The sequence below is a fragment of the Erigeron canadensis genome, chromosome 8 (assembly GCF_010389155.1).
Source record: "Erigeron canadensis isolate Cc75 chromosome 8, C_canadensis_v1, whole genome shotgun sequence".
NCBI classification, from domain to species: Eukaryota; Viridiplantae; Streptophyta; class Magnoliopsida; order Asterales; family Asteraceae; genus Erigeron; species Erigeron canadensis.
The window spans coordinates 29,131,265-29,149,250 of record NC_057768.1 but is presented as its reverse complement, the minus strand read 5'-3'; the positions used below and the strand labels follow the sequence as shown (position 1 = coordinate 29,149,250).

Below are 17,986 nucleotides of genomic sequence, written 5' to 3'. Positions count from 1 at the left end.
AAATGTAAGAATATGGAAGAGTTTTTTCAGATATAACGTGACAACTTTTTTTTTTTTTTAACATTAAACATCAAATTTTCATTAAATATACTAGCGAGTAGCTAGCAAAGTTAACAAAATACAATAGTGGATATTCAGGTGAAATTAGGAAGCACTCAACATTACACGGGTTATACTATTGTGTGGGTTCCTGGAAATACAAACAATTTGATTGACTCGGACTCCCTTACCGGGTTTTATTGGTTGTATAGCCTCGGGTTGTATTCGTTTTCGAGAATGCAATATACCACCCATTTGTCATTCCAAAAGCTATAGTGTTATACGCCTATACCCCATAGTCTTCATGAAGACGAAGTGTTTATCTTTACGAACTGAAGACAAATGGCATGCAATCACACGACAGTATGTATTATAATGCAATATATACCGAGTACAACTTAAGAAAAAAACACACATTACCAGAAAGAAAAATTAATCGACTTTCTGTAACACAATGAAATGCAATCCTAATGTTTTATTCTATAAATGTACGTGGTTGCATATATTAATCTCTAGAAGTCTTCGGTCCTTTCTCTTAAGTCATTTAACTCTTTCTCGACTCCAGGATCTGGAAATGGATATGCTTCTTTTGAGTTAGAAACCGTTGTTCTCCCTGGCGGAAGTTCTCCTTTCTGTTCCAACCAAGAGTTAGTATCGGTATCATGAAAATTATTAGTACATTTCATTCTATAATGATGAGTATATTGGTTTATAATGTCATTTGCAAATGATTTTGCTTATCATAATGCATACAACTAATTAAAATCATGGACATCTTTTTATGTGTTTTGAGAAGAAATGGTTCAAGAGGATACCTTTGTGGTCTCAAATAGTTTCTTCTTCAAGCTTGCAAGATCTTCATCAATATCCGTACTTTCCTGCATTGCAGACAACAAAATGCACACGAGAAAAGGCTATTTAGATGACAAAAAAGAGAATATATTATGCAAAGTTATATTAACAGTTAGCGAACCGACTTCAAAATAATTTCAGAATACACTGCAAAAAGGCTTCCAGCCTGCCAAATTTAGATTTAGCCCATAAGTGTAGATATCTGGATTTTATGTCTTATATCTTCCAGTGTCGGGTATGGGTTTGAGCTCATAAAGTGTTCCCTTAAACCGACACCATTACTATTTACATGATTCAAGAAAAAGATTGGACAAAAAGTAATTACGGGTTTGACCCAACCCAATCAAACATGTTTTCATCTCTACTTAAGATAACCATTGTTTATAGAATTAAAGAAAGCAATGACAAAAGAGTGATTACCGGTTGACTACCTGACCCAAGCTACATCGACCAGCACTAAAAATACCCCTTTTGACCCATCACCCAACCCGCCCATTTTTGCCACTTCTAGGGATATGTATGCAAAGCATTAAAAATGTGTGTTTTGGATTTAATAAATCAGTTTTTAGTTCACTTTATTGGCATGCTAATAAGCTACTAACAAGAAAATATGGAAGTTTAAGACGGAAACTGGTAGCAATAATAGGTACCTTTCCTTTAGTATCATTCACAGGTACCCACCGGTCAGGCCCTGCTGCTATGAACTCCATGCTATTAACTAACATCAGTAGAAATTACACAAAGTCGGAATCAGAACAGTTATGCACTTATGCTAATATTTTCTTTATATAGACCTGGGTATTTTAGTAGTTGCAATAATGTGTTGTTGGCCCACTAAGATTCAATATCCAGAGTTAGTTTAGATATATGATTAATAGTTAAACACTTCAACAAGACTACATGAAAAATCAAACTTTATAAGGATAAGGTAATTTTCAGTTATTGCTTCTAAGAAAACTCAATACGAAAGCCAGCCATAGTGCGAATAGTAGTTTAACAATGTAATCAGGATATGTTTAACTACTAGAAAATGTCACAAAGCACTTTGATAATGACAACTGCTTAAAACTTATGATTTAAAATTGGTATCTTGCTTTCAAGAAGCTGTTAAACTAATGGAAATGGGCAAATTGGTATTGGTAATCCTATAAAAAAATGTTGCTGTAAGATTAGGGAAACAAGGAGAAAACCTTTTTCCTCCATCCTTGCAAAAGCGGAAAGAGCACTGCTTGTATCAACATTGGCCAACATTTCATTTACCTTTGTTGTGGTCCTAGATATAAGAGATATAAGCGGGTAAATTAATTCCATGTGATGGACTATCTTGACAACTTCGAAGGAGAAAGAAACAGAAAGAATCAGATAGTGACAAGATTAGAAATGTGAACAAACTTTGCAGATTGTGCACGTGCTTTAAGCGTATCCTTATTTGACTTAGCTTCTTGGATCTTACTTTCGAGAAGCTGTTAAAAGAAAGAATGCAGTCAAAAGATCAATGAAAAAGTACTTGGAATAGTGAAAGACTGTTGTATGCATTTGGAAATGACGAATATTCGTTAGAGCTAGCAAGATAAGAGATCAAGCAGGTTATGTAAATGATCAAAACGAGTTTCGATTAAAACTTGTCATTTTATAGTTCAGTCAGAACATGCCAGGTTGACCCGCAAACACACTTTGGTCCATTTTCTGTTTTTTCTCAATTATAACTTTAATGGGTTAAACGTGATCACTAATAAAAATTATTACAATAATAAACCAAATATTTGATACAAACAATTAGGAAGTTGTACGCATCAAAAACAGACTTCAGGGGAGCTTTCAACCCATTTCCCTTTCGGCTAAATTTTTGAATTTACCCATTTGACCCATATAAGAAAAGCCAAATCAACCCCTTCATTAGTAAATGGTCAAAAGTCCCATGTCCAATATTTATGCAAATCCAAGATAGCAGATCTTGTAGACATCATTTTGGAGTCAAGGATCAGATGCATTATTAAGGAATACCCACGCGTATATTGTTAATGAGATTCTCTGTGACACCCTTCTGCTTAACTAGTTCAGTCTTCAGAGAAACTGCATTGTCCTGTAAAATAGCTTAGTTGTAAGTGTCTAGTGATGATTCAGAAGACCAATTTCAAGTTAAATTCATAACGTAACATATTAATAGTCACACTTTTTCATAAAATAGAAAAAAAAGGGTCAAAACTCTAGGAAGAAGATTTATTTCGTTGAGTAAAGACAGATGCTGGTTTTGACAGTAAATCAAAGCAAACCTTTACTTGCTTCTAAAAAGCATACAATATTAAAACTTATAAGATTAATAAATTCTACCAAGACCAATTGTAATTTCTTGTACGACACATACAACTAATGCAAATTATACAATCAATTTCTCCATTCAACATTTTTTCTTTCAAGAATGCGAAAAAAACCCTTCGATTATGTATGGGCTATTGTGGTAACGTTTTTGCTAAAAATAATAATCACACAGCCATTATTTGTCCAACGCTTCTCATCCTTGAATATGGTAACGTTTTTCTCCTGATGCAAAAAAAGGATGATTTGGTTGCAACAAAAGGCCGTATATGATTATTCAAAGTGTTATATACTCATTGTAGTTCATTGAGTAGTTCTACAAATTTTAATCTTACATTTTTATTCTAATTATAATGAAAACTCGCTTAAGATAGATGGAATGAAATCTTACAGCATACATTTTACGTCGCATTAAAGCTTCGCGTGCAAGATCCTCATCTCCCTTAAGAAGAGCAGATTGTGCTCTTTTGTACCTAATAGATCAGTCAATAAGAATGTTATTGGGAGCCGGAACCTAAATTTTAAACTTGATGTGGGAATTATCGCATCCACTTAATAATGGGTTGATGTGGGTTGTATTTTATGTCAAACACGTCAGATGAGTTAAAACTTCCAAAAGCTAATTTCCTGTGCCATAGGTTGTAACCATTATTATCCAAATATTCAGACTATTATAGTAATAATATTGTTTTCGTAATTTGTTACTAAGAATAAAATAGAAATAGATAAAAGTGCATAAGGATCAACTCAAACTGGCCCGTTTTGACATGAAGAACAAGTGATTTGTTTCAACTGAACCCATTTTGACCCATTATCCAACCCACCCAATTTGTCACCACTATGTAAAACAGTTAATGAAAAAGATCTCAAGACACTCACCATTCCTCAGAAGCTTCCTCGGCAGATTCATATTTCTTTTCCATCATCTTTTGAGACGCAAAAACCTTCCAAATAAAAAGAGAAACAAAATAATAGACACACCAAAATCAATCTTCTGAATTGTTTTAAGTTTCACGTCCAAAACTATAGATAAACTAAGAACACATACTTGGGCTGTAGCTTGGCGCATCTTTGCAAGCTCTTCATTCATGTCGTGAACAGCTTGCTCTAAGATCTTTTCCGGGTCTTCAAAGCTGCTAATCAGTGCTTCTACATATGACTATGCTCGTAACAGGCCAAAAAAATACATTCAATCATAAGTAGAGCATGTTAAACAAACATGAAAGCCGAACATACCATAAAAAACTTGAGGTCACAAAAAGGAATGGTAAGTGGTTGAAACGGGTTTGGTCAAAACAGTGCAAAAAGGGTTCAGGTTTGAATGGATCAGAATGAGGTTTTGTTGGCATAGCTCAGGATTTTAAATATATATAGTCAAGAATTGATGTTAACGGTGGTTGCTTGACTGGGAGGAGCCAACTGGAAAAAGTCTGATGATTTAACCTCTGGTAGGAGGGGGTCGGACACCCTAGTCCCTTTACTAGCTCTTCCTCTGCTAATGCTATATTGTTAGTTTACTATAAGTGTAACGAAACCAAATCCTTTTTGATAACTGATTGAGGAGGTTGTATGCGTTTAGATACCCTTCGAACGAATTTCAACACATTTATTTCTGGCTAGAAATCAACATAACACAAAAGTACTCAATTTCAACACAATCCGGCTAACCTTGAAAACCCGTGAAACACGGTCTAAAAGACTCATCTGGACGCTGTTACATCGCACAGACCTAGGATGAGCTAGCTGTATACCTCTAACCTTTAAGGGTGCAACTGCAAAACAAATGAAGAAATGAACAATAAATCAGAAAGATAGTTCTAGCTGATCATACTAAGCATCTATTTCAATATATGATATTGATTGTACATTATACTAGGTATAGTGATCATTTAACAATATGTTCTTTTTTTATAGCAAACTACTCGTATCACTTAGTGCTTGGGTACAGTGAGTATGATTCTCCCTTAGACCATCTTTAACCCAATACACTCAATTACTCAAACTCAGTGTATTGTAGCCGCATCACCAAAACACTGACTTACCACATTGAACTATTTTTATTATTAACTCCCACACTGAAATCTCAATTTATTAGTGTCACATCATCATTTATATAAATACTAGAATTAACATTATATATTTAATTGAAAGTACACATTTTGTTAAATCATAAAACATGTAATCTTAATTAAAAAAAACACTATGTTAACTTTTTTAATAAAATCATGAAATAGATAAAAACTTATATTTAAATTATATGATAACTTATTTGTAAACTTTAGTATTTGATGGATTTAAAATGAAAATAGGTAGCAAATAATAGTAAATAAAATGAACACAAAAGGACAAAAATCACAACTTTACTTTCTTCTTCAATGAATTGAAGACGGCGAGCGAAGACACATACATACAACCATTGAACTATACAGGTGAGCTTCTTTCTTTTCCTTCTAAACCTTTAATTATCACAATAAAAATAAAATAAAAAGAAAATAAATCAGCTCAAATACATCAAAGTTACAGCGTATTGACCACCAATTTGGGGGAATACGCCGGAGGCAATAACCGCTCACGCCGGAAAGTCGGCGTTTTTAGCTGAATACGCTGGGAATACATCCCGCGTAAAAGATGGTCTTAGTGATCATCTTTTCGCCTTAAATTTTATTTCCGCGATGATTCAGTCTCTAAATTTCTTTAAATTTGGATTTAACCAACTAGCCAACTTTCATCATTCTATCGACCAAGTCTCTAAGAGATGTCCGTACGTAGATACCAAAAGATTACAATAAAAAGACCGAAAAAGAATCTAAACCGGCCACTGGACGTAAAGGAGTTTTGGATACTGCATGTGTAGAGACTTGTTGCAGTAGTTCAGGTGAGTAATTGTATTGAATCATAGAAACACTGAAAACTATATATATAACCTCCTCGTTTATTATGCTATGAGAATAAAAGACAAAAAAGAAAACATTGTACCTCCAGAACCAAAAAAAGATGGTCTGTTTGTTGGGGACATGCAAAATTCTATTCTGCTAGAAGAAACTGTTTTTGTTGAGGCCATACTAAGACATGTAACAGGTGCTCTTAATGCCATTATAAATCTAATAATGTTAGTAATAACGTAATTTTCTGATCAAAATTCAAGCAAAACCCAAAGCTTTGTGTATGATTCAACAATGGAAGGGTTTGTTATTTCCGATAGTTATGTAGGTGGCCTTGGCCAGATAATATCGTAATGAGCCATAATGGCCCATTTAGGGGTCTAATGGCCCTAACTATTTCTCAAAACATCTTATTATTAAACCAGTATAATTCATACATTAATCTATAAATCCTTATAAAAGTTTTATATATATTTTTTATTTAAAATGCTAGTTACACTCCTAAGCAAAAAATCTAAAATATCCTTCAAATTTTAACATATACTAGATGGGGATCTGAGTGATACGGTGGTGGTGGTGCTGCCGGCAACGACCAATGGTGATGGAGATGGCAACGAGTATTATATTGTATTTAACACACGTTTACTATTATTTTTTTACTTTCATTAAATGGAAAATTCTGATAGAAACAAGAACGTTAAGTTTAACTAGATCAAATTCCTCTTGATAGTTGTTGAGTATGACCCGCAGTTACCATATGGTATGGTTTGCATTTCTTTTAGTTCAAAATTTTCTTTATAGTTGATACAGAAAAAATTAGGCTAAAATGAGTAGCCTATAATGAGAGTTCGGCTTGCACATCACAACTACCAAAGAGATAATATACATTCAGTATTCACTACTTGTGTTCACAAAGTTTTGGTTCCCGTGGAGCACAGTTTTGTGTCATTTAAGCCGGATGCTCCTTAACACATGTTGAATTTGTGACCATAACTATGTCCTATGATCTTCAGAAAGAAAACATCTTGACTAAAACCATTCGAACCACATCTTTACAAAAGACCTGTAATGTATGATTACATGATCATGACAGATTGACAGATATGATCAGCAGCAAAAAGAAAAAGAAAAAGAAAAACAAACTAGAAACTACTTTCTTTCAATATGAAGTTACAAAATTTGAATTTTGCAGGAACAAGATTATTTATTCAATCAGCATCTCCAAGGCCATCGCTTCCATCTCCTCTTTTGGATATTGGGGAATAGTTTGAATCCGGCTTCTTCCTCAATGAAGCAATTTCAGCATTTTTCCTTAGAACTGCACCAGGTGATGGATAAGGTCGTTGCTGAAATAGAGGACCCTGAAATTTGCCAGAACGTAGAACGTCAATTCAAAGTTCGAACCTCACGCATCATAGATTGAAGCCATGTGCAAACTATTTTCATCATTAACCAGCGCACTCTTTACTTTTAGTATAACTTTAAACGTAAAATTGCATCATAATATACATTTTTTAGAGATATCAAGTTTGAACCATTTACTTTTAAACATGTTAATTAGGGCTATATTTTATCTCCAACGGTCAAAACACAAAAATATATGCTGAATAGAAAAGGGTGATAATTGGTCGAATTGGTTGAAAGTGGAACAAACTATTTTTAACCACCAGTCTTCAGATCGAGTAGTATCAAACCCCCAACACAAATGCTTTTTGAGGCCACTATGGGGGACTTTGCTACAAATAGGCCGCGGGTTCAAATCTGTTTCCAACTCCATAGGGAGGTATCCAAAGACAGGTAATCATTGCATGGGCTGGTCCTTGAGAAATGGTCAGTTGGCCAGTTGGGTTCAACGGACCATGGGGTAAGGGGTTCTCTGTCTATCTAAACCTACTTAGTGTCATCATTTTGATAGACTGTAGGGAATCAACAAATATTGATTGTTTGAAGGAAAGACTTCTATACACATACACTTTTAGCTCAATGAGCTATCATTCTAAAGGTTATCTGAAATATGACCAAACCATATCTAGAGTGGCCATCACTAATGTATTATATGATGTACTATACCCGTATAGCATTCAGATGACCTACATAATTACAAATACAGAGCCACACTATACATTGGCCTTGACATGTATCTAAACATTTCAACACTACAAGTATATTAAAATCATCTCGAAACTGAAAGTAGTTTATTCGATATAACATACCGTTGCAGTAGTATCTGCTGCTCGTGGCTGTACTCCTTTCAGGCCAACTACCCTGCAAATGAGTAACATGGATCATGAAAGTGATTTGTTTTTGAATATATAAGAGATCAAAATAAATATAGAATATGATAATATCATACCAGCCTCCACGTGGAGCATCTGAATATGAACTTGGATCCATTGGATCCAACTCATCATCATCAGCGTGAGCACGTTTCCTGCTGTCTTTTTTATTTCCTTTTCCTAACGGGGGTTTCATACTTGACCTACACATCAAACAAGTTAATATGTCAATGATTAACTAAAAGTAAGCATTGTAGACACGTGAAAGTGCTTGAGTCGGTGACAATTAAACTCGAATATTGCCTATAAATAAGTTGGGATTTTAAAAAGGCATGATACCTTGGCTTGGTATTAGTTGCATCATTGGTAGCTTGACGTTGGCTTGCTGTCATCATAGAAAGGTATTGGCGTTCTGGAAGGTCGAGGACCCTAAATTCAAAACAAATTGAAGTAGTTATAGAAATAAATAATTTCTTGATCACAAGTATAAACTACAAAAGTTTATACAACTTTTTGATATTATGAAAGATCAGACTATTCATTAGGGTTCCCGGTTCCGAGAAACAATTTCAAGAACGACCTAAAGATGTAGACACAATCCCTAACGTTATGTTCTATTATAACCAAAAAGTGAGAAGAAAAAATGGCTTCAGTAAAAAAGTTATAATCGCAGATGAAAGACAGCTGAATATACCGTGTGCAGTGACAACAATAACCCCATGACTGTACAAGGCCTACTCCCCAACCACCACATCCAGAGCATTTATGTTGTTCTAATGACTTGTCACTGAACTTAGGGTTAGTTGCATTTCCAGAATAGAGGTTGACTTCTTGTCCCAAAGCTGGCTTCTGTGATGAACCAGGATGTTCCCACTGTGATATATTCGTTTTTGAATTGTAGTAATACTTACAACCTGCTTAGATGAATAACAAACCACGATACTTAGAAACAAATAATAGTCCATGATATCTACATAACTGGTTGAGTTAAAACGACAAAGTGCATTACATACCACTTGTCTCGTCTAGTACCTCTTGCCAGTCATCTAAAAGTAATGAGGATGATGGTGACTGTGAGTTCAAGGAAGTCATCACAGGTTTTTCCCACTGACTTTTTCCAGACTTCTCGTTGTAATAGAAGACACAACCACTTGTTGGGTCCTTAGATTCGATCTACAATCATAGATTATATCTGGAGTTGAGAGATTATGTATGCACAATTTCTTGGATATTATTGATAGTGGTCGTAAATTACAATTCTAGGGTCACACAACTGAATAATATTGAAAGTAGAAACTTAATCAGATTAGTTCCATATAAAAAATTTAAAAGTAGTTATACGCTTATACTCACCCATCCTGGTGGTAACGTTGAAGGAACCATGGCTTCAGGAGATTGCTTAACTTGATTTTGCGATCTCTACAACATAACATAGAAGAAGAATAGAATCAACATTCAACAGCATATATAATAGTAATCAAAGATCATTATCTAAGTGGTCAACATATAGAAAGGTAAATAAAAAAGGAAAAAGAGATTAACTTACAGTATCAGATGCAGCGGTATCATTCTTGGCTTGCTCGTCTTTTAGAATTCCCCTGGCTCTCAGCTTTTGCTTGAGGAACTCTGGCAAATCATTTGTATTAGGGTTTTGTTTAGGCTGTTCATAAATGCTTTGGCCAGGTTCATGCTTTTCATTGCCATTGCTTCCTGTGATTAAAATCAACCATAAGCGATAAAAAATACACACATATGAAAAACGAAAAAGATGCATATGTCCTTAGTTATACCATATTACCATGGGCTTACCAGATGAAAGAGTGCCGGGCCTTGAAGCACCATAATAAGCGCCTCCACCAGGTACACCATAACCGTTCCCAATTTCCAAGTTACCTACAAGCATGGTGAAAACTTAGCCTAAGCTCTTCAGAGTGAAGGTATTTGACAGCTATCTGTAACGAACATACATGCAGTACACAGAAAACCAATTTACTAATTATCTAAAGTTCTAAACTACCAGATCTAAACTTGGAAAGAAATATAAAAACCAAATTTCACATGTCTCTACAGATTGATATAAACATTGCGGTGCAAGATCACATATATAGGGTTTTGTTAGTTTTCGCATATATTGGCACCACAAATTTTCATCCAAAAGCAAACTTCATAGTGTGGGGAAGCTTAAATTAAACAATTTTGTCAGATAATGAATAACTGTTTAAAGTTTATAGCATACACATTCCTCTCAAACAGCACCCCATCCCATAACTGTTAAATAGGTAACTGCATCTAATAAAACCGAAATATAGAACTAACCTTCTGAAGAGGCAGGCTTGCCACGCTTTGATGCCATCTGAGAACGATGATCAGTTGTCATCTTTAGTAAATGTTCCTGTGTGAAAAAGTTCAAATAGCAGACTTAGTAAATTATGTGCATAGTATAGTAGAATAATAACTATTAGAATATTGCTGCAGTAAACACCTTTATAGCATTAGGATCATGACGCCCTGCAAAAATGTCCGAGTTCTCTTCATGCAGTCCACTTGCAGCCCTTGCTTCTCTAGTTCACAAAGTAGCATTTTAGATATCATCACGTTACAATTATTTCCACAAAATTACTACAGCAAAGAAAATATATCATACCTTTGATCAATTATAACTTTCTGCATCGCAATATCCTAAGCAAAGAATCAACATTATTTCCCCGAATCAGAAAATTGCAAATGAGAACATATAACAAGCAGGGTGAAGTAAAGGAGCGTATTTGGGCGTACCTGTTCACGCAGAACAGCATCCTGGGCAGCAGTTTCAATATCATTGGAATTTCCCACATACTGCTGATCATTTGTAGGATGTCGTTGTTGAGAAATTAATGGAGGTGCATACGGGACCTGTTGAGGTGAACTATACGGTGGACGGAAGATACCAGGAGTGTGGGCCACATTAGGTGGTTGCATATTACTGTAATTTTGGTACGGCTGAGAAAGATACTGGGCAGGTTGATTTGAAGAGGCTAATTGTGGCAAAAAATTCGATACACATTGAACACCAGGAGGCAGAGGTTCGTCATAGTTATTAGCCATGAATTCTCGATTCCTATACTAAACTTATCCAACAATCTAACAGTATGGTATATATTTATTTAAACAGATGGGGATGACAGTTAAGCAGAACTCGCCTGCAAAACATTTCGAAGATAAGTTACTCTTATCGAATATAATATAAGAAAACGGAACAATAACCGACTTTTCGCAGTGATCAGTTCCGGTTTCGGTTATGTTAGAATCAAGATACTACCTTTGACAAACAGATTTTAGCATTAAATAATTTTAATTATTTTTTTGTATTCCTTTATTCTGATTCTAATTACTTATATATTACAGTATACAAAAAATATATACATATATATACGATACGATCATATATGTATATAATTTGCAGAGACAAACCACAGTTCAAAGGCAGTAGGTACACCCTAGATTCAAATTTTAGCATATATATATACATATATATTTGTGTGTGTGTGTGTGTGTATAATGTAAAGAATTAGGTACAAAATAGACGAACCTGATAAAATTCCAGAAGCAAAAAAAATGAAATTTGTGTAGGAATTGTAGCTTTAGGGCAGAAATTGGGGAAGAAGATACGAATTGGGGATTTTGGTAAGTTTGCAAATTTGGTCCTTGTAAATTACCAAATATGAAAGAAAGGTCCGATTCCAGGACTTCGGTTTTTTACTTTTAAAGCCTCTTTTAAAATTATTTTCAACCAAATAAATTCGAGACTTGCTAAATACGAGTAATTGAATTGCTTGTGAGAGTGAAGCTAGGAGAAAGTATAGAAATATAAAAGTTGTTATTAAGGAATTGATGTTACCAAATATTTAAGAATGATTATACTTTGTATTCGTTTTTCGTATTAGGGAAGGGAAATCACCAATTTTGTCACTAGACGTACTCTTGCCTTTATTAAGGATATATATTCAAGCCTCTTAACTCTATCGATACGGTTGCAATACTTTATTAGCTAGGTTGATATCGATATATTATATTCTTATCGAAATACATGTCTCATATCAAGTTATTGACTTGTTATAATGTGTAATCTTGAGTCAATGTACGTACATGCAATAAAAGTATTATGACCAACTCGATCCATCTATTATATGTAACCAATTAAATAATATTGTTTCAAATAATATTGAGAGTTATGGACTGTTTATGACATTCGCAGATATAGCGATCAGATTTTTTTTTGGGGATATATAGTGTTTTTTTTTTATGAACATTTGTAAAAGTGGACTTTCAACCCATAAAATGTGAAACTAGCTAGTAAAACATAATGATGAAAAACATCACCTACGACAATTAAGCAACTTATGTATCATGTACCATACCAATGACTCTTGATTACAGTTATTATATATATGTAAATTATATATAAATCCAAGCTAACTGATCAAATTAATTAATTAATTAATACATCAGTAGTATGATCTTTTACACACTCAAGAAATGCATATATATACACATGCATGCATGGTATATAATTAATTAAGCTGTATAATAAAGTGTCTTCGCCCATAATAATAGTAATCATTGTCCATACAAATATATATAAAAAAGTTGGTTTCCACAGCAACGCTATCAGTCTGCAAAAAAAGAGCCAAATAAAGTCTTAATTAATAATGAGCCTTCCAAAACTAATTACTTAAATATCATGAATGATATGTAAATTACCGTTAATATATACATGTACATTATGTAACTTAAATGTTTTTCATAAATTATATATTAATAGGTACTAATCGTAATGAAGGTTTTAATTAATAGATCTCTAGAATAATAAACCATGAATATTATATCCTTAAACTATATACTAATTAATAATTGGTCACTAGAATTGTTTTTTTTTTATAATAGCTATAGCTATATATATATAGGATAGCTATATAGGTTGCTGCTATGTATAAATTAATCAGAAAATAATAAGGAATAGAATAATGGATTTAAGCACCATATATAGATGTCATGATGAGGTGCACTAGTGGATTGATCAGGCTGCAGGTTGGGTTGAGCAGCTGGGTGGAGGCGGAATGATGGGTATGAGTGCAGTTGAAGGTCAGGCTGAAGAACACTAGCAGTGTTTGCAGGCTGTTCATCTACTGATCCATAAAACGGAAACTGTTCAAACAATTGATGTTGATCTTGTCCTACTAGTCTCAGCTCAGTCATTGCTGCTACTTGTTGCTGCTGGTTCACCTGCTCTTCTTGTCTACTCATCAGCTGCATGTACGTAGTTTGGTTGATAAATTAATTAAGGCCCGAAAAATAATAAGCAAACAAATCTTAATTTAATTACCCAATGATACATGTCCTCATTTTCCTTCTCCAACGCTTTTTCCTGCATTCATAGATTCATTGTATTAAAATTGGATGTGGATTAATACAGTCATATGCGACTTTATGTATGACGTACATACGATCCATAAAGAAGGTTACCGTGCGTTGAAGATTGTCCACTTGCTGTTGCAACAGCTGAAACTGCCCACGCAAAAAAATTTAAATAAATTTTGTCATGTATATATAACACAAGAAAATTTTGGTATACAAGTGTTAAGTTGGTTTTTAAATTTTTATTTGAAATTAGATCACACCTTAATTGGATGCAATAATAATAATACGTATGTACCTTTCTAGCGCGGACCTTCTGGACGGAAAGCTCCAACTGTTGCTCAAGTTGATTAAGCTCCTCAAGCTGTACGGCATTCAAGTCACTGCCTTTGTATCTTTGGAGGCTTAGTTGAAGGTTTAAAGTCTCCTTCTTCATCCTTGACAGCTCACTATTCATTTGCTCCTTCAATTTTTTTTATTGATAACAAAATTGCAATTTTATCAAGTAATTCTACTAACATCTTATACTAATCAGTTTTTGAACAATTAAAATGAATCTACACCATGATAATTAATTGATATATAGTTACCCGGTTATTCATATGTTCGGGAATCCGAGCACCGGTTGCTATCAGATATTTGTCTATGATTTGAGCCATGCTGTAATAATATTTTGGCAAGATTTGAAGTTAGCACCGAATCCTTCATATCATTATACATCAAATATTCATTTATATCAATTTAATTATGAAAATATATATATATATATATATATATATATATGTCATGGCTTATTGCACAAATTCAAAAGAGATCTAGAAAACCCTAATATATACAAGATAAATATTGAAATAGGAGTATATAAGATAAATAATATAGATGGTCCCAATTAAGTATTTAAATTGGTCAATGCTAATGATAAACCAACTGCATGTGTTCATATGAAACATTCTACTTCTAGTAGGTAATGATATTTTGCCAAATTGTGTATCTTTATATATAATCACTTTCTTTGTAAATTCAAGATCTTGAAGAGATCATCTTTTTGTTTGTTTACATAGAAAACACAAACAAATTAGATATAGTGAGAAAAAATTAAACTGAAACCGGCCAGTGAAAATTGTGCAACAAAAATTTAGTATAAATGACACCATATATTAAAATTTTATTTTCATGTCTAATTCGAAAAGTAACCAACGAACTAATAATTAAACTAGATCTCTAATGAACAAAATCTGAAACCAGAGGTTGTACAAGAAAAATTCAGTATAAATGACACCATCAAATTCGAAAAGCAACCAACGAACTACGAGTAATACTTATTAAGGAACAAATATTTTTTCTTTTTCTTCAAAAAACAAATTAAAGGAACAAATTGATAGAAGGGATTGACCTGAGAGGGTGACTTGTGTACTCATAGAGTTTCCCTTTGTTGGAGAAGACAATGAGGCCAATCTGCGCATCACACAATACTGATAATTCGTGTGTTTTCTTGAGCAGCCCGGTACGTCTCTTAGAAAACGTTACCTGTCTGCTAGTATTATTTTCGATTCGCTTTACTTCGATCTTGCCTCTACCCATTATGCTACGCACTACGGTGTTAGTAACTCTTACAACTAGCTACCTAGAAAACCAAATATAATTAGTATCTTCAAATTAAGATGAGCTGCCAACAAACCCTAGCTATCTAGAAATACATTATAAACTGCCAATAATATATGTGATGTGTGTGTGTGTATATATGAGAATTAAAAGTGATGATTTGTTTGGAGAAGTAATTAAATTAGATACAATTTCTTTAATAATGAGGATATGGTCACATGGTGTATGATCATAATTGGAAAGTCAGATAGCAGTGAACAAAACCCTCAAATGACAAACATCCATACATATATACTGTGCAGAAGTAATTGAGTGTTGTAAGAGGATAAAAGAAGAAAATTTGGAAGACTTTTTAAGATGGTATAAGTCATGTATATATATAAGTTATATACTACTACTTCATTATTTATTTTTACTTGTATTATTAGGGTTTGGACAATATAAGAACGTTTCTATACATTTTTGAAAAATAAAACATCTGTTTCATGTGATAAATTTAAACAAAAAGATTGATCATGAATATATTATGTGACAAAACCTGATGAAAGACAACTAAACACAAAATGACCTTTTGGGCTAATATGACTTGTGTATGTATATTTTTATTTAAAGGAAAATTTTATTGAAACAAGCGGGTAAGCGCACATCTAGTACTGGATAATATAACGCATCATGCATGTTAAAGCATGCTGTTCAAGTAAGGTCGTATTTTATTTTGTTGATTACATAGCTGCTTAATTGCTATGTCTCTCATATATATACACGTACACTACAACAAAAACGTACACTACCCTCCCGTTTTAACTAAGCGTTTACATTTCTATTTAATTTGTCATATTTTACGTGTCTATATATTTTCAAAAAGTATAACTTTTTCTATAAAGGTAAATTTGGATATTATCGTGTCACGAGTGATCCCACCCGATCATATCCCTCTAAGCTTAACAACAATGTCTATATACTTATCAAGAAGAAAACTCAATAACTATGAGAAAACCCCCTTTGTAAGATTTGAACTCACAACCTTAATTATTGCTTCTACTTTCTATACCTTATCTCTCCACCAAGATCGATGTCATGTTAGGCTATTAAACCATTGTCTTTCAAAAGTAAAATTAAGTTTCATAATAACCTTTAATCGTTTAGCACGATAAAATATATAATTTCATTTTCAAACAACTTCTATTCAAACACCAGTTAGTGTATATAAATGTCATTTTGTCAATTAAAAAATGAAAAGTTTGACTTTTCTTAAACTTTATACTAGTCAAATATGAACAGGTACATGGGATGAAATTAAGAAGGTATTTTGTTTCTACATATTTTTCGTATCCTTAAAAGAGTGCAAATTTAATTTCATTTTACCAATCCACGAGGCTCTAAGTGTTCGAAACTGTTACTTTGGGCGGTCCTTGGTCTGCGGGTTATATGGAAGAAAGGATGAAAGTGCTGATCATTTGTTCTGTTCATGTGAAGTACTTGTCTTTGGAAGTCTGACGTCGCCAGCATATTGGGAGTTGGTGTAAGTCTCCTCGATCCGTTGTTTCTAATTTCTGTTTCCGACCTTTTTGAATTACACAATGGCGTACGTCGTTTTTGGTGAGAAGTCTAGAAAGAGTTTTAAATGAGTAGTGTTAGTTACATGCTGGTGTGTTTGGGAAACACGCAATGAGAAGGTGTTTGTCAAAGCTTCTTTGTGGTATATGAATAGAGGGAATAATTATAGCTCGATCACTTGGAACAATGTACTGGTGTAAATTCGATCGATTTGATGTAAATTATGTTGGCGCCCTACTAATTGGTATGTGTTGGTTGTGTAAATAAAGTTTAATTTTCAAACACAAATAAATAAATCATTTCTAGTATAAATCAGTTTTTATCCCAATTTTAACCAATGGAATGTATAATAATTCTTTGCATTACAGGTATAAACAAATTGATAAAAAAAAAAAAAAAATTCATGTATTTTCAAAGGAATTTTCTAACGGGTGCCCCATAGTCATTGGATAACAAGCAATTAATTATCTATGACTTTTTCCTTGGGCCAATTTTACCCTTCCTACCAAAGCTGCTTTAATTTCTCCGTATAATACCTCTAAATTTATTAACAGAATAAATTTCTTCCAATATTTGATTGACCAAATCACTTACCTCCTCTTCATAGTTTAATTATTTATAAATTCTATAATTCCCTCCATAATTTATCATTCCCTCCATAAATATCTTGTTCGGTAAATTCCCACTAAAAATTTTCTGTTCTTTTTATAAAACGATTTTCCAGCCTCTAATTTCTTTATCATTTGTATGTAGATCACAATAATTGATTTAGTTTTGCAAAACAAGTGTACGTAGTATCTGTAATGTATTACTCAATAATGATTTTTACTTTTTTATGACTGATCATATATGATAAATAGAAAAATAATAGTATGTTTAATGTTGATGATGGTTCCCTTTGTGTTTGTGATGATGATACCATGTATTAGTGCTTTGTTACGTATATCTGTTTATTGATACAAAGTTGTAGTTTGGAAAACAATTATATTTTTGTTTTGTCAAAAGTTTTACATGAAGTGCAATATTTGTCTTGAAATCATAATAAAGTGCAATATTGATTTTTTGTAG

At 33.3% G+C, this 17,986-nt stretch overlaps 3 protein-coding genes across 3 annotated transcripts; all 3 read right to left on the bottom strand.

Moving 5' to 3' along the window:
- Window positions 1–551: 551 nt before the first annotated feature.
- LOC122610576 (probable membrane-associated 30 kDa protein, chloroplastic) lies at window positions 552–6,301 on the bottom strand. The gene is made up of 11 exons (XM_043783553.1): window positions 6,184–6,301; window positions 4,876–4,979; window positions 4,256–4,366; window positions 4,087–4,151; window positions 3,599–3,680; window positions 2,900–2,974; window positions 2,284–2,354; window positions 2,082–2,164; window positions 1,530–1,609; window positions 855–917; window positions 552–671 (listed from the first exon to the last, which is right to left on the bottom strand). The coding sequence occupies exons 1-11, from the start codon at window positions 6,299–6,301 to the stop codon at window positions 552–554; spliced, it is 972 nt and encodes a 323-aa protein (XP_043639488.1).
- Window positions 6,302–7,114: 813 nt separating this feature from the next.
- On the bottom strand, window positions 7,115–12,005 carry LOC122578982. The gene is made up of 14 exons (XM_043751055.1): window positions 11,934–12,005; window positions 11,141–11,544; window positions 11,010–11,044; window positions 10,848–10,926; window positions 10,682–10,757; window positions 10,175–10,258; window positions 9,912–10,075; window positions 9,719–9,784; window positions 9,379–9,538; window positions 9,060–9,279; window positions 8,705–8,794; window positions 8,443–8,568; window positions 8,303–8,354; window positions 7,115–7,450 (listed from the first exon to the last, which is right to left on the bottom strand). The coding sequence occupies exons 2-14, from the start codon at window positions 11,447–11,449 to the stop codon at window positions 7,298–7,300; spliced, it is 1,614 nt and encodes a 537-aa protein (XP_043606990.1). The 5' UTR covers window positions 11,450–11,544; window positions 11,934–12,005; the 3' UTR covers window positions 7,115–7,297.
- A 1,334-nt stretch (window positions 12,006–13,339) lies between these two features.
- Window positions 13,340–15,340, bottom strand: LOC122610574 (MADS-box protein defh21). The gene is made up of 6 exons (XM_043783552.1): window positions 15,153–15,340; window positions 14,350–14,419; window positions 14,058–14,219; window positions 13,868–13,909; window positions 13,728–13,769; window positions 13,340–13,651 (listed from the first exon to the last, which is right to left on the bottom strand). Exons 1-6 carry the CDS (start codon window positions 15,338–15,340, stop codon window positions 13,340–13,342), a joined length of 816 nt encoding a protein of 271 aa, XP_043639487.1.
- Between the last annotated feature and the right edge of the window lie 2,646 nt (window positions 15,341–17,986).

What these genes read in the sequence shown, in the direction of transcription:
- LOC122610576 (XM_043783553.1), bottom strand. Translation starts at nt 6,301, where the DNA reads ATGGCATTAAGAGCACCTGTTACATGTCTTAGTATGGCCTCAACAAAA. An exon ending in GAGGAAGCTTCTGAGGAATG is followed by an intron (nt 3,681 to 4,086) that starts GTGAGTGTCTTG and finishes CTGATCTATTAG; the next exon opens with GTACAAAAGAGCACAATCTG. An exon ending in TGCGACGTAAAATGTATGCT is followed by an intron (nt 2,975 to 3,598) that starts GTAAGATTTCAT and finishes GCTATTTTACAG; the next exon opens with GACAATGCAGTTTCTCTGAA.
- LOC122578982 (XM_043751055.1), bottom strand. Translation starts at nt 11,449, where the DNA reads ATGGCTAATAACTATGACGAACCTCTGCCTCCTGGTGTTCAATGTGTA. An exon ending in CAAGCCTGCCTCTTCAGAAG is followed by an intron (nt 10,259 to 10,681) that starts GTTAGTTCTATA and finishes CCATGCTTGTAG; the next exon opens with GTAACTTGGAAATTGGGAAC. An exon ending in GCCCGGCACTCTTTCATCTG is followed by an intron (nt 10,076 to 10,174) that starts GTAAGCCCATGG and finishes TTTTAATCACAG; the next exon opens with GAAGCAATGGCAATGAAAAG.
- LOC122610574 (XM_043783552.1), bottom strand. Translation starts at nt 15,340, where the DNA reads ATGGGTAGAGGCAAGATCGAAGTAAAGCGAATCGAAAATAATACTAGC. An exon ending in TACACAAGTCACCCTCTCAG is followed by an intron (nt 14,420 to 15,152) that starts GTCAATCCCTTC and finishes ATATTATTACAG; the next exon opens with CATGGCTCAAATCATAGACA. An exon ending in CCGAACATATGAATAACCGG is followed by an intron (nt 14,220 to 14,349) that starts GTAACTATATAT and finishes AAATTGAAGGAG; the next exon opens with CAAATGAATAGTGAGCTGTC.